Genomic DNA, 15,811 nt, shown 5'->3' with positions numbered 1-15,811 from the left:
AGAAAGCTGGACCAAGAGGTGGAAAGGAGCTCCTTGCCAACAGCACCAGCTCCTGGCAGTGCCAGCAAAATGTTTGCTCCCAGATCTGGGCTGAGTGCTGACCTGAGTCTCTGCAGGTTATATTTTCTCTTTCCTGCTCTGCAGGGTTGGATACCTGTAGCTCAGTAGCCATTAAATTGGTGGATGAAACCACTTCTGTGTGGAAGCTGCTGAATGCTCTAATAGCACTGCAGACAGAAAGCAGCACAGGATTTCAGTTATCACATGGGTTTCACTTATCAACACCCTAGCCCAAGCCATTTCCCTAAGATAGGGAAAAAATCACAGGCTTCAAAGGATGAACATCCATTATTGTCTTCTATGTTTTGGGTGCTTGCTCAGTTCATTTGGAAGAGGGAGCACCAGCAGGCAAAGGGAGGATGTCCTCGGAATCTCACTGAAGGGGTTGGTCTTGCTAGCTCAAGATTGCAGCTCCAAGCAATTCTAGGAGTGTCAGAGCTTTTCTGGAGAGCTGCAGCATCCTCCTCATTTGCCCATTCCCTTTATCCTGATAAACTCTCTCAAAGTCAGTAACTGGCTGGAAGTTGTCTTCTGCTTAGAGACTTGCACATAGAAAGACATTACCCTGATTCTCTGTGTTCAGTGCTGATGAAGAAGAAGCTGACAGCTGCTTCTCAAGCTGTAGGGTTGAATCTTTCCCATGTCTTCTCTGAAACAGCTCAGTGTGAGATAGTGCCCACGAGTGAACAGGAATATCATCAGCATGTCTCTGGGCAAACACACTGGAAACATCTTCCCTCCCTTCCCAAGGTACACACTTCTTTCCTGAGACCAAAGTTAGGTTTTAGAACAAGTCCTGTGCTCCTCCATCCTTCCCCTGAAGTTCCTGGCTCATCCAGTGGCTCATGCTAAACCTTGCAAAGCTGAGCTCAGCTGGACAAAGAGCATCCACTTCTGGCTTTGTGCCCCTATTCCCCTCAGATGGAGCAAAAGAGAGCTTTGGTGATAATGAGCCAATTTTGTGTGCCAGCCAGGCCCCAGTCAATTCTCTGAGTGTTGTCCCTCAAAGCTGTGCTGGTAATCAGGGCATCTATCCCATCAAAGGGATACCAAGGAAGAGGCAAATAAAAACCATGCAATTTTGGGGTCATTTGACTTTGTCATGTTTTTTTGAATCCCTCTTAAGATTTTTGTGGGCTGGGTCTAGTGGTTCCTGTGGAGCATCCCATCTATAGCAGGACCAGCTACATCCACACAAACCCAGTGCTCCCAAGGGGCTCCCATCACCTTTCCTGGGCCTGATGTGGCACACATAGGTGGAAGGTGCTGGGAAAACTGGATGGGGGGAGAGAATCTGCCCTGCTTTGCCTGAACTAATCCACCTTCCTCATCAGGTGCACTTGGCAGAGCTGAAACCTTAACGTCCTTGTCTTCTCTTGAACTCACTCTAGGTATCAAACTGGTTTGGAAATAAGAGAATCCGGTACAAGAAGAACATAGGTAAATTTCAAGAGGAAGCCAATATTTATGCTGCCAAAACGGCTGTCACGGCTACCAACGTGTCAGCCCATGGAAGCCAGGCTAACTCACCCTCAACTCCCAATTCAGCTGGTTAGTTTGGATTTTTCTTTTATTTTGGGTTGTTAATGTTTGGGTTTTTGTTCGTTCTCCCGTCTCCCTCTAATCTCTCTGGTTTTCTCCTTTTGGTTATTTTGGTTTTTATTCTCTGGGTCTGGTTTGCTCTCTTTTGTGGTCTTGGAAAAAAAAACAAAAAAGGGAAATGGGTTTGGTTTGGTGAGTTTGTTGTGTGGGGGGTTACGTTATTTTCTTTGCTTTTGTCTCCCTATTCTTTTTTTCCCCTCTTCCCCTTTCCTGTTCTGTTTTTTGTTGGAAAAAAGGATGTAATCAGACCTTGTGACTGGTGATGTTATGGTGGGGGTTATATGCATGGATGATAAACACAAAACCAGAAAAGTGGTCCACAAAACATTGCTGGGATTGCTTGAACTTTGGCGGGAGAAAAAAAAAGTAATAGAAAATTTATTGCGTAATGATTTTATTTCACTGGGGCTGAAAGCATGAGTGATCCTAATGGATGAACCCCAGCATTTCTGAGATGTCGTAGCTCATGCCATTTTGGGGGTTGTTTTGGGTAAATTTTTGTCCTTTGATTTTCTTTCTGTTGTGGTTATCTCTTTGATTGCTTACATGACAGTGTCTGGATCACCTGCAAGAGTGTGCTCTGTGTGAATTTTATTTTCCCTTCGTGTCAGTGCAATCCAGAGAAATTCATGGGTCGTTCCCTTCCCTTTCCCCCTTCCCTTCCCATTTGCTGTGGTTTCCATTTGTTTGTTTTGAGAGTCAAAGGCACAGAGCACTCTGCCCAGATTTAAACTCCTCTGCTAGAGAACGATGCTCAGTTCATGCATGGTGCCTGCTGCAAAGTTGGCCAACCCAAAAATGCTCAGGGGCTGTGGGTCCAAGAGCAGTGAAAAGTTGGGATTTGTTTACAAGGAGGGGAAAAAAACAAAACTTGATGGGTGCCATGTACTTTGTAATCCATGCAAATATCCGTGTGCCTGTTTTCTTTTTAGGGGAGGGAGGGAGAGTGGGAATGTGCCACTCTTGAGCCTTTGAGCTGACTGAATGCTCACAGTGCCCTTCCCGAGGGATGTGATGCTTGGTGTGATCAGAGAAGCAGGAAGGGAGCACAGAGGTGGTGGAGTGGGCAGCAGGATGTTACCCAGACCATGCAGATGCTGGCTGCCACCAGGACATGCTTCTGTAGTGAGCACATCCCTGCCTCTGTAGGTATCAGAGGAATCACATTCCAGAAACACCCCTGGCTCTGGAGGATGTGAGTAGAAGGTGGAGAGCCAGGGGTCAAACAAAGGGAGGAAGCAGTGGCATGGGTCTCTGGCTGGGACAATCTCCCACCTCTTCCTCACCCAGGGCTGCCTGCTCTGGCTCAGGTGCTCTGAGGGCTTAGGTGGATGCAGCAGAGCTCTGCAGAGACAATTTGCTGGAGTTTCGTTTGATTCTTTTTGCTTTGGGGAATTTTATTCCCCTCCCGTTCTCTCAACCGAATTTTCAAAAATCTCATTCTTTCCAAAGAGCTGACACAAAGTATCTGGTCAGGTGGGCTCTCCTGATGTTAACACCTCCTGTAGAAAAGGCTGGAGGGAATTCTGCTGGTGAGGGCAGAGCTGTGAGTGTTGAGGGAGAGGCCTGCTGCCTGTGATGCTGTCCTGCAGCCCACATCAGAGATGCAGCTCTCCTCCTTTTCCTCTTTCTTCAGCTGGAGTGAGATCCAAAGGTCTGGAATAGCAAGGGAACAGCTTCAAATTGCCTGAGTGGGTTTGGATCTGGGCTGCACAGAGGAGAATAAGCATTTCCTCAGTGCCTGACCAGTTTAATAGTGCTCCAGAGCAAGGCTGTTTCCTCGCCCTCCCCACAGGCAGTAACGCGGTTGTTTCAGAGATAAATTGGCCAGTGCCCTGCAGTAAACAGCTGAGATAATCCCTGGATAACACTGTGCTTTCAAGAAAGGACAAACAGTCCTGTTATTAACAGGGAAAACTTGAGCTCCTGGGTCCTCTTTGTGGCTCACTTGTCTGCAGTCTGGAGTCATTGACCTCTTTTCACGTGCCTGAAGTGTCAGCGGTGCTAAAGCAGTGTGAGGGGAGCTTGCAGGGCACAGAGATCCTTCTTCTGCTTAGAAATAAAGTGTTCCTAACCTGGCCCAGGTCCCACACCCTGCCTGTAATGCTGCAACGGTGGCAGAGCAGCAGGGAGGCCCCAGTTGCTCTAGGTCAGCTTGCAGAGGTGGTGGGTTTGGGTGTCCTTGTAGGTTCTCTCCTCAGAAAACAGCTGGAATTGTGTGAGATTTTTATCTCCTGACATTTGAGATCCTCCCAGCTGAACCACACAGATGTAACAGCTCAGTTGAGCATCCCTGCATTGTCACATTCTGGGACAAAGGCACATCCTGAGGACATCATGTGAGGAAGCACACTCTGCTTCAAGGCATCCTGTAGGTCCTAGCAGCAAGAAGCACACCTGTACAATCTAGGTCTGAAATACCTGTGTGACAAAGATTGGGACAGTTGTGTCCAGGACCATCTAGATGTGCTGAATTCTCCAGGGAGGATCATGGAAGCTGGTGGAAGAGGTGAAGAACTACCATGGCCAGTGCCTCTCCTTTTGCACTATGGACTTCTTTCTGTTCCCAGATCGTTGGCTGAGGCTTTGGTGAGGAAGTAGCTGAACAAAGAGAGGACTTTCTGGTTTCAATACATTATGGGGCATGTGGAAAGAAAGTAAACAGAGGACAGGTCATGAGAAAGAAATGACCAGCAGTGTAGTCCCTGGAGGGCTGTGGTTGTTGAAAGAGGAGGTGGAACTGGATGCAGTGGGACCTGGGACAGGAACTAAATTCATTTCTGCTGTGGCTACGCAGGCCCATCTGTTCTCTCATTGATGCCCATGTTACTGGAGATCAGTGAATGGCTACAGTCAGTCAAAGAGATTGGCCACACATTGACAAGGGCAGGGATTGCATCTGTCTGGCCATCTGGCACGTTCAGAGCAGGGTCCCCCCTCCTCAGTCACCCAGGCCTGAATGTCAAACACCTTTTCATCCCGAATACATGCGGTTGGGCTTTATCAGCCAGATGTTCAAATAAGCTGAGAAGTCTGGCTCATTTGGGCTAACAACTCCCCATCCTCACTTTTATTTCCTGGACAGTCTCAGCACAAAAACCACATGGCAGATGAAAGCTGGTTTATGTGGGCAGACTCTTTTGCTTAACCAGAGCCCTCAAGGGCCACACACAGGTGATGGCATCCAGTGAAATCTTGAGCAGCCAGAATTGTCCTGAGCTGGTTTTTTTACCTGTTCACCCTTTTTTTTTTTGTAAAATTCTTCTTGTGAAGCTGCTGCCTGAAAATGTACTTCAGCAGGCACAGGTGTTTTCTCTGCCTTCCTCCGTTTGTGTCCAGAACACACCACTGGAGAGGACTCTGCTTCAGCAGAGACTCTTCTGGTCATAGCTTCACTGTCCTCAGTGTTGTTTGGCAAGTGAAAAAGAACAAATGTCCTGCTGGATCATCCCTGGCTTTTGGACCTGCTTTGTGGCCTTTGCCAGCTAAGGAGATACATAGTCCATCACCACGTTGTTCCCTTACTTTTGGCCATGGTAAAGACACCACAAGAGGCATAAATGTTGTACTCTCAATGCATGTGTGTCATGGCTTCAACTAGGAATCCTGTAGACATGACCAAAGTCACTGAGGAGGTTCAGTGTGCTGGATCTGTCTTGTTGGTGGTAGGTGGGATGGGGCAGCAGATGAGGATGGCTTGATTTCAGCTCCAGTGAACACCATTACCCTGTTTGTTTATTTGTGGTAGACATTTGAATTGTCAGATATTTTAGAGAAAAATTCTTACTAGAGATCCTGGAAAATTGGAGGAGGAAGTCGAGACTGTCAGAACACAGAGGACATTGGAGAAGCTGGAGAAGAAGCTCTCTGAAGAACTGGAAAAGTGGTGCAAGATATACCAACAGTCAAGTTTGCAAAGATTTTTGAAATGGAGGCAAAATTGTGGTGAGCTTTGCTCATCAGAGGTGTTAGGGGTGGAAGAAATCTCTTGGAAAGCATTGTTTTCATGTAAGCTTTCACCCAGAGCAAGATCTGACTGCCAGAGTTTGCTCAGACATTGCCAGCACTTTTTCTGAATCTGCTCTGATAGAAACTCAACACCAAGGAATAATGGGGATAGGTCTTGGCTTTAAAAAGATGTCTGGATGCTGAACATGAACCACTCTTCCACACTGCTACAAGTCATGAGTTTTCTGGTCTACCTACAGTAATTCCACACCAGGATCAGAGCACTTTCCTCCTGGGCTCACAAGCTCAAAGATGAGCTTCTCTCATTCACAAACTCTCAGTTTCTGAGGAACCCCAGACCAAATTACAGCCACCAAAAACCTGTGGTGCATTCAGGAAAAGACCCTCTCAGAGGGACAGGTTAGATTTACAGTGTGGCCTCCTCTAGTGGAAGGACTTGTAGTCCTGGATCTTATCTCTGCAGAGGATAGCTTAGTCTAAATTTTCAGGGCTCTTCCAGGGCTGCCCCCTCTCCCAGCTGGATGCATCAGCCCCTCTTAGCTGTGCCTCTGAGGCTTTGGGCCGCTGTAATTTTCGGGTGAGTGCTGAAGCAGCAGTGGTGGTGCAGAAGGCTCTGCAATTACGCCTGTGATCCAAATGCATCCATACATGCGGGGCCATTGGTATGCGCATATTTATCTCTGCATCCACATCAGCAGCAAGACATATTTACTGTTTAGATATGCACATATATTGTAAAAACACCCCTTGCCAATAGCAGTGTATATCTTGTAAGTGACATTTCCAGCGCTCCTCATGATTTCTGAGACACCGTCGCTCTTCAGAACTGGAGTTTGTGGCTGTTTGTTTATTTTTATTTCCTCCCTCCCAGTCTCAATTTTATGGCCAGGTTTGTTAAGTTTCTATAAAATATCAGTTAAGTTTATGGCATTTTTATTTGTTATTGTTGTTATAATTTTCTTTTGGTAGGGGAAGGTGGGATGAAATGTTGCTCAGCTGGGGGCAGAGCGATAGCAATGCCATGCCAGGTGCTTAGGGATTCCGGAGTCCTCTTTCCAACTCTGCCACTGATTATTTGTGTGATCTCAAAGATTTCTGCTCACCTCAAAAGAGGAGGGAAATATTCTCTGCTTCTTGTGAGCAGTAGCTACAGGCTTTTGGTTCTCAGCCACTGTGGGGGTACAACGCTGCATTACTGCCCTGTGCTTTTATTGAGGTGGTTAAGGCAATCACTCAGAAAATGGGGTTGGAAGCATCTTTGTGTGTGTGAAACGTGCCTATCTTCCCGCTTAAAGTTGAGCACTGTCAGGGTGGGCTGGCCCCAGTCTGCCAGCTCATTTCTCTAGGTTTTTTGCCTTTAAAATAGCAAGTAACCTGAGAGGTTGGGAAGTGACAGGAGCCCTTTGCCAGCTGAGCAGAGGAGGTGCTTGTTGCAGCTGCCTCCTGACTAGTCCCAGTTATTTTATGCAGCGCTGTGGGATTGCTCTCTGGAACAGGTTGGGCAGGTTGACAGTGAGCACAGACAATAAGCTATTCCTGGCTTCGCTCTTTTCAGGCACCAGTGGGTGGGAGGGTCCTGATCCAAGACTCACTGTGCTTAAGATGAGTCTTTCTCTTGACTGTCTTGGGTGTTGCATCTAGCAGTGATGTTTCTGCTTTCCTTTGATTCTGAGAACTGCCAGCACCTGACAAAAGAGCTGGTCACTAAGAGAGCAGCAGAGAAGGTAGTGAGCATGAAGTCACCAGCATAGACCTGCTGCTCCCTGACCTTTGTCAGAGGTGGCCTCCTTCAGAGGAGCCTTCCTGGTCCACCTCTAGGGCACAGCTGTCCCTGTTTCTTCCCTCTGCAGCAAAGGGAGGGGCATTGCCAGGCATTCCTCAGAGCGTACGCATGAGCCATTGTTGGGCAATTCCACCAGGACTGTGGTTGCCAGTCTTCCAAGCTGGAAATGGCAGTGTAGATGACGAGAGTGTATTTGGGACTGGAGCTGAAAGCATAGCTGACCTGGGCCCCTGAAGTCTCTCCTTTCCAAGGCTAACGTCATGTATAACTAAACCTTGCACGTTGAGCTGTCTCACACTTAACGCGCTGATCTGCACGATAAATTCTGAAATAATCCCATAAAACCTTTTTATTTATTTTTAACCCTTTTGCTGCCTTCCCTGCCTTCCAGTTACGTGATGGGTTTGTTTCTTCTGTTAAGTGGTTTAGGAGGTGCTCAGATATCTCAAAGCTGGAAGCATAAAACTTTTATTTCTGCAAAGGCGGGATTTATTTTTTCCTTTTCATTTGAGATTTTTTTCTCCTGATCCCACCCAGTTGTCTTCACTGTTACAATTTTTTAGCTTAACATTGACGACTGGTGCATGCAGTGGGGAATTTGCTTACAGAGCTTGTTCTTCTGGGGCAGCTGGCCCAGGAGGGCTGTGACACCCTTGTGTTCTCTCACGGGCCATCACAATGAAAGACTTTTGCCAGCCTTATGGGCACTGGGAGTGAGTCTAACCCAAGTGCCTTCATGTTTTTATGAGCCTTTGCTCCTGGTGCTCTGCAGTTCCCACCAGTGATGGGTTCCTGATGTCCTGAAGGCAAACCCCATGCACTACCCCCTCGCAGAGGCCCTGTGGCTCAGCCAAAACTCCAGCCGTGGGGCTGGATGGGCTCTGGATGTCTCACCCTGCAGGGAGCAGTATGGGCTAGAATTACCCCCCCGTTCTGAGCTGCTCAGCAGGGGCTTGGTTTGCCTGCTGCAAAGGCTTCTGCTCTTGTTAGCAGGGCTTGTCTGGGTAATTCTGGTCTCCAGTGCAGTCTGCTGGGTGGACAACAGCTGCTGTTGTCTCCAACAACCGAGATCCTTCAGAGCTGTCTGAAGGATTCTGATGTTGTCCGAGTCCTCCAGGCTGTGTTTTGTTTGTCCCAGTCAAAAGCATGAAGAATCCTTCCTCCAGCTGAGGAGCTGTTGAAGAATGTTCTTGGCATTGAGCTGTAACAACATGTGGCTTTGAATAACCTCAAGAGTGCATCCTTTTTTTTTTGCTTGCTCTGTTCTTCATACTACTAACCTGACTGTGTGTTTTGTTTTTGTGGTTGCTTTGCATGTTGTTCCTTCCTCTTGGCTGAGAGTCATGGGGTGGATCTTTTTCCTTTCTGTGATTCAGGTGCCTCACTCTTTCCTTTCCAGGTTCTTCCAGTTCTTTTAACATGTCAAACTCTGGAGATTTGTTCATGAGCGTGCAGTCTCTCAATGGGGATTCTTACCAAGGGGCCCAGGTTGGAGCCAACGTGCAGTCACAGGTAGGGACCCATCCGATGTACTGCCAGTGAATGCATTAGTGTTGGAGGAGCCTTTGATTGTATTGGCACTTCTCCCTCCCGTCTGAAAAGAGCAAATCTCTACCAGCACAAATCAACCAACCAACACTTGAAAAAAGGCAAACCAGACCGAAAAACCAACCAACAAAAAAAAAAAAAAAAAAAAAGCAACAGGAACAACCACCAAAAAAAGAAAAACAAAAAAAAAAACCTAACCAAAAAACAATCCAAAAAGAAACCAAAACCAAACACCCAACCAAACCAACAACCATGGTCTTGAGGAGACTTGCCCACACTTTGTGAATGCATTTGGCTCTGGCTTGATAGTCGTACTAGGAGGAGAGAAGGTGTAGAAGTATAGGCACAAAGTTAAACAAAAGCAACTCAGGTTTAGGTTCTGCTTGCTTTATTCTTCCAAGGGTATGGGCCAGATGTTTGGATTGGTGTCTCGTTTCACAAGCCTTCCACTTAGTCCTTTGATGCCAAACCAGGTGTCTGCTGAAAGGCAATAAATGTTCAAATATATAGATAATTTTTTTTTTAGTTTTTTTTTTTTTTAATTAAAAGACACCCTTGATCATCTCCCCACCTCCCAAAGCACAGGCATTCACACCACCCCTGTACTTACCCAGGAGGAGAGAGCAAGGGAGCTTTGATCAGCATTGCTGAAACATCAACCCATGCTTGGGCAAAAAGAAAGAATTTAAAATAGCCACGACCTCACTCAGATCTCCCATCTGATGTCCAGATATGCCATGAGTCCCCTCCCTAGCATCCAAGGCTCTGTTCTGTGCTGAGAGACGAAAGCCACTCTGACACTTCTGCATTGGGCAAGGAGAGCTCTGTAAAGCTGAGGCTGCTCCCCCGTGAGGCTGCACGTGGAGCATACATCATCCATGGGCTCACCATGTGTGCCACCTCTGGGGCTGGGGCTGGGGGTGTGAGGGACAGGAACGGGGCACCCAGAGGAGAGCTGCTGGTGCCTTTGCCATGGTAGGTATATTTCCTTTCTGTGCCCTCTGCAGTAAAGGTGCTCAGCCAGCTCCAAAGATCTTCTGCTGCCATGAGCAGTGCTTGGGGTCAAGGGTGGAAGGGGTAGGGGTAGGAAGGTTGAGCACCATGGTGGAGATGGCTGCAACGATGTGCTCCAGGAGATGCCACCCCCACTTGTCACGCTGTTCTCCCTCCCTGCTGTTTTTGTCAAAGGACATGGGACCAAGGAGAGTGTGACTGGGCTGCTGGGGTAGACAGAGCATGGTGAGGGAGGCAGGAGAGGTCCTCTGGCTCATCTTTCTCCACAAGACCAACTGCGGATCTCTTTTATCTCTCTTCAAATATATACCTTTATTTTTATTACAATTTTTATTATGATGATGGCCATGATTATTGCTATTACTGTTTGTTTGCTTTTATCTTGCCAAAGATGAACGGAAGCAGCTTTGGCCACTAACCTTTCCTTCCCTCTAATTTGTGTCTTTGTTGTTGTTGGTCTGTTTAGGTGGATACCCTTCGCCATGTTATCAGCCAGACAGGAGGATACAGTGACGGACTCGCGGCAAGTCAGATGTATAGTCCGCAGGGCATCAGTGTAAGAAAAAAAAACAGGCTTGGGTTCTGGTCTTTTGGGTGTTTTTTTTCATTTTTGTTCTCTCACTACCAATTATTTCAAAGCCATAGGGCTCAGAATGCCACTTAGTAGGACTTGTCTTTGCTTTTACGGTCACCTAGTTTATTGCTTCTGTATCGGTCACGCCAGCGGCGGAGCTTTGCCCACAAAAAAAGTGGCACCAGGGCAGGCAGTGTGCAGGCAGCTGGCGTCTCGGACTGTCACAGCCCATCAGCGTTCGCCCGGCACCTGCGGCCACGCGCGCTCGGCCGGGAGGAGCTGCTAAACAGGTGACACCTCGTGTCACCACGGTGGGGAATGTCACCACCAACGCCCCGGCCCAGAGGTGCCTCCATCCTGGCGGCTCCATCCTGGAGCTGACCGGATAAAAATAACCCATCCCTGGCCGGCGTCCGAGAGCGCGGCAGCGATGGGGTTGTGAGTAAATGAGGAAAAAAGCCACAAAGCCAACCAACGTCAACCCAAGGAAACCTCGCCCAAGCGGGCTGGGGGAGGATGCGAGGGGGAGGGCGGTCTCTGGAGCATCTTCTCCTTGTTCTTGGGTGCGCTGGCGGGTTCTGACTAGCATGAAAATTCGTAGCGACAAGCTGTGTCGCACAGGGGGAAATCGATCAGACACACACAAGGAGAACCCAGTGTAGATTCGGGACAGCAATCCAACTTCATTTCTCAGATCAATCGTCCACCATCTCAGCGGCGGTGACAGCAAGCTGGGAGAGGAGGGCAGCCTGGAAAAGGAGGCTGTGAGCACTGAGTGGGTGGTGGCAGCGGTGTCCAGGGTGGCACAGAGGAGGAGGCAGCTGGCCCTGGACGTGGGGACGCTGATGGTTGGGACAGGGTGGTCTTGAACTGGTCAGAGAGGTGATGGGATGGTGGTCCTGCAACCCAGCACGGTACAACAACCAGTCCCATCACCCTCCAGCCCACTGGGCCGTTTGTCACCTGGCCTGTGATCACCTTGCAGGACGGCCACCACCAGCATGCAGAGAGGGGTGCCCTGGGACGGGGGGCTCTGCTCCCCTCTCCCGCGGGCACCGGGGCTTAGTGGGCGGCTTGACGTCAGGAGGCAGAGGCAGGGAGGATTTGTGAAGTAATGTAATTGAACATGTGCAGATAATTATGTCTCATTACATAAGCCCCTTGCAAAAACGGCACTTGGAAATGCCACATGAAAGAGCCTATCGTTCCGCATTAATTTCTCCATGCGCTGAATTTATTCCCTTTCTGGCTTTTTAATACTTGGAGAGTAAATGAATTGCAGGCTGATCATGATAAGAGATGATACTTTTGTATAAATTAAAATACCCCCAAGGAAAGAGGCTGAGCTGATTACAGTTGCAGTTGGCTTGGCAAATAACAGTGGGCTGGGTTAAGCCAAAATTTGGAGGGGGAGGGTTGCTGCTGGGGATTATGAGGCAGGAAGAGGAGAAGGAAGAGAGAGTGAAAACTCAAAAGCTGAATAGAACAAGGAGAGCTGGGTTGGTGTTTTCTGGCTGTGGTTCTCTGTGGGAGAACTGGTGTTCCCATGAGTAGCAATGAGAACTGGTGAGCTGAGAGTGGCAGGGGCTTGGCAGTTCCTCTGTGCATCCCAAACAGGGACCTGACATGTTTGGCATCTGATGTCTTCTCAGACTGGTTTTCAGGGAGGGCAGGAGCCCAAACTGACCCATTTTGGATGCTGTCAAGAGAGGGGCAGGTTGGCAGAGGTTGTGTGGGTGACTCCTCAATTCCCCATAAAGCTGAGTAGACATGGGGAATGAGGCAGGGAGTCCAGAGCTGAGCAGACAGTTTAGGAAACACCTTCTGGATTGCCTGTTTGTTTCCCCTGTATCCCACTCAGTGTGCTTCAGCCTGATTCTAACTTAATGTCTTCCTATCCGGAAAGATCCTTTGATGGATCCCAATTTGTCCACCCTGAAGTGTGGCTGCCCCTTTGGAAGCATTGGTGCTGGGAAACTCCTCAGTGCAGGCAGGGTGACTCTGTCCAACAGGCAGGAAAGGCTTCCCTGAACCCTTTCATTCCGAGGAGGGGCAGCGGAACGCGGAGCAAAGCTGATAGTGACACAGAAATCTGCCGTCCCCGCATCACCCGGGCGTCCCCATGAGCTGCTGGAAGGAGATGAGCCGAAACCTAGTCAAGAGCCCTGTCACAATGATGTCTGCACGGGGCTGAGGTTAAGTCATCCCTGGAGCCCGTCAGCACCGGGAAGTCAGCGGCAGGTTGCCCGGCTCCACTGCTGGAAACCTTGGCAGGGGAGACAATGCTCGGGGTTTGCCTTCCTTGGTGGAGGATGAATTTTTAAACGCGTGTAAGTCGTGACAGCTGAGAGGAGGGATCTACCCAGAGCCCAGCTCCCTGCGTGGCTCTGCTGCTGTGGCTGACAGGCTGCTCCGCAGGGCAGGAAGGGCTGGAGTGGGTTCTGCATCGTTAGCAGGATAATGGGCAGTGTCCCAACCAGCGCCAACACTGTGACCCAGGGCCATGGCTGAGGCAGGGGGAGAGCAGAGCCTTCTCCTTCACAGGTGGGGACAGTGCCGGTCCCAGCAAGGGATGGGGATGCTCTGACAGTGAGAGGTGGTGGAGACAGAAGCTGTCCTGAGAATACCCAGCCTTGGGTCACACTGAGAAGAAGCAGGGACCTCCCCTCCCCTCTTTCCAGGAGGTTTGGGGTGTGAGCCACCCCTTTTGACAGACTATGAGGCTGTAGGGTTTTGCACCATGCAGTGAGAGTTGTTAAATGCCTGGGCTGTCTGGACAGTGTTCACAGGGATCACATGTGTATCCAGGAGGTTTCCCAAGGCCAAGGATTTCAATGCATTTAGGAAAGCTCAGGTTCTGTTGGGTTCCAATAGAAGTTGCATCTTTATTGCCACAGTCCTCTGGAGGATCCTGCCCTAAAACATTACTTTTTGCTGCCACTGCCCAATGACTGTACATCCACCAAGTGTTCTACTTCCCCTATATGCTAATGAATGAGTGAACTATAGTCATCATAAAGCCCTTCCAGAAATTTGGTTTTGGACTTCATTTAGTTTACAGATTATTTAAATGTGTAAAATGATGAGCTGTTCTTAAAGTTATCAGAGAGTGAAGGTTTTGTTTTAGAAGTGCTGCTATGCAGACCTGTGCCTATTCACAGAGCTGTGTGTGTGAGCTGGATGGTGGTGGCCAGTGGCAGGGTGTGACAGGGGGTTTTGGATCCAGTCTTGTCATCAAGGATTGGTACAGGAAGAAGCTGAGAGCCCCTTACTTGACCTGAGATCTTTTGTTCAAAAAAGTCGAGCCTTGGGAAAAAAGTTGTTGCTCTGTTCCTCAGCCAGCTGCAGTTCACCATCACAGTCAAGTTTTGATTCATGGTCGTGGCCACTGGCTGGGGTGTGGAAGTTGGTCTGGCAGGGCTTCAGTGTACAAGCTCCATCCATAAGGGATGCCTGGGTGTGTGCTGATGGCCAGGGATGCCTGGCATGACCCCTGGGAAGGGATGCCTGACAAGGCTGGATTCTCTGGTGTGTGATAAGACCTTCAGTGCATGTTGTAAGGAGGCCCTGATAAAAGCTCTTAAAAGCTCAGAGGTCTGAAAAGGCTTTGAGGCTACTCTGTCAGACTGGCCACACCTGGTGTGTTTGGAGGCTGACCTGATGCCCTGTGCCATTGTTGGTGGGACAGGATTTGGCCACAGGAGGTGGGGTGCTGAGAGAGGCTCTGTGCTAAGCAGAAGGCACCTTTAAACACTGGCAGAAAGTCATTTCCCAACCCCATGTAGGAGGCCCGGGCAGGAAGCCAGCCAGACTTGCTGGAGGTGACAAAAATGCTGAGACCTGTGGAAATGGGCACCAAAACCAGTTGCTTCAGCAATCTTCCGGTGGGGCTCCGGACTTGGACAGTCACCAAGGCTTTGCCTGTGCTTTGGCACCAGAAGGTGACATCTGAAGAGATGTCCTGGAGACCACTGCTCTGTCTTTGGCATCTGCCCCTCCTGAAGAAGTCACAACCGTGTGCAGGGGCTCTGTAAGGAGCAGCAGTCTGGTCATAAGACTCCCTTGTCTTTGAGTGAGATCCCAAGTGATTTACTACAGTCAAACCCCGGGGGATCTCCTTGCTTGGAGGAGGTAGAGCCATCTGGGTGGAATTGGATGAATCCCACACGTGCCTTGATCCACACAGTGATGGAGTGAACTCCAGGATGAGTGGGGATGGTGCCTGCATGCCTTCTGCCTGGGGAAGGACCCAGCCTCCTCATGGAGGACTTTTCCACACCAAAGGATGGTGTCGAGTTGTCACAGCCAACCTTGGGTCCTCCTTTCCGTTGACCCACTGGCCTCTCCCCAGCATTCCCTTGACTTCCCACCGGATGAGACCAAGGTTGTGTTCAGCCACACAAATTCCTGAAGCACAGGAAGGCTCACTCCCAATCTGCAGTACCTTCCAAGGATTTTGGGGAGCAGGATGCTGAACACAGAGCCACTGCTCGGTTGCTTCTGTGGCTGGCAGGCAAAAGCCTGGCTAAAAATAGTTGAGCACAATAGGGCCAGAGCCCTGCTCCATGCAGCCCCCGCCACTCTCCCCCCTCCTGCTCGCCGTAACGACCCTGCAAACACTAAATGGCATCTGAGTGCATTAAGCAGCAAACTCTCCGGTGACATAGCAATTACGGCTCTGAAATAGATTTGGTGCGTCACGGAAGATAAGGGTTTTGAAAGTTTCTGTTGTGATTATAGCTTGTAACTCCAACAAATAACAGGCTTGGTAATAAGAGGCTGCCAGCACAGCTATTGTGGTTCTCTCTCACTGATGGCACGTAAATTGCTATTAATGTCCTAAGTGTACTTGAATATGCCAGTCTCGGGGCGGCGGAGTTGGCTCTGTGTCTCTCTTTACGCGGCCTGTCATTGTCGGGCTGATAATCTACAGTAATTGCTGCCTCTTGCAGCAGTCCAAGATGTGTAAGGGTGGATATTGCATCTCTGGAGCACAGAGATGGTGGGTCAGGGCCTGGCTGTGGGTGGCAGCTGGTGGGGACAGCGGATATGGGGTACACGGGGCTGGTGATGCTCGTGCATCGTCTGGTGTCACACTTGTACCCAAGGTGGAGCAGAGTGGGGTTTGCTGACCTGTGAGCAAACTGAGGTCGTGATTCCTGCTTTCCTTGCTGTTGCCTGAACCCCTCTACCCCCATGCACATATGGAAGAGCACAGCAAGGGGTGTGCACACACCTCTTGACTTGTTTGCTTTGTGCGT

At 49.4% G+C, this 15,811-nt stretch overlaps 1 protein-coding gene across 2 annotated transcripts in view; it reads left to right on the top strand.

The window, feature by feature from the left end:
• The window catches only part of PBX1 (PBX homeobox 1), a 127,305-nt gene that overhangs the window by 106,054 nt on the left and 5,440 nt on the right, over positions 1-15,811 (top strand). Inside the window, exons 6-8 of one of the 2 annotated variants that reach the window (XM_033067448.2) lie at positions 1,452-1,611; positions 8,814-8,926; positions 10,443-10,532. In XM_033067448.2, coding sequence (XP_032923339.1) covers positions 1,452-1,611; positions 8,814-8,926; positions 10,443-10,532 — 363 coding nt within the window. The remainder of the gene's footprint in view (positions 1-1,451; positions 1,612-8,813; positions 8,927-10,442; positions 10,533-15,811) is intronic. The other variant, XM_033067449.1, reaches the window with a different exon arrangement.

The sequence above is a fragment of the Catharus ustulatus genome, chromosome 9, assembly GCF_009819885.2.
Source record: "Catharus ustulatus isolate bCatUst1 chromosome 9, bCatUst1.pri.v2, whole genome shotgun sequence".
NCBI lineage: Eukaryota > Metazoa > Chordata > Aves > Passeriformes > Turdidae > Catharus > Catharus ustulatus.
The sequence above is the reverse complement of the archived record's forward strand: the minus strand, read 5'-3'. Positions and strand labels throughout refer to the sequence as shown.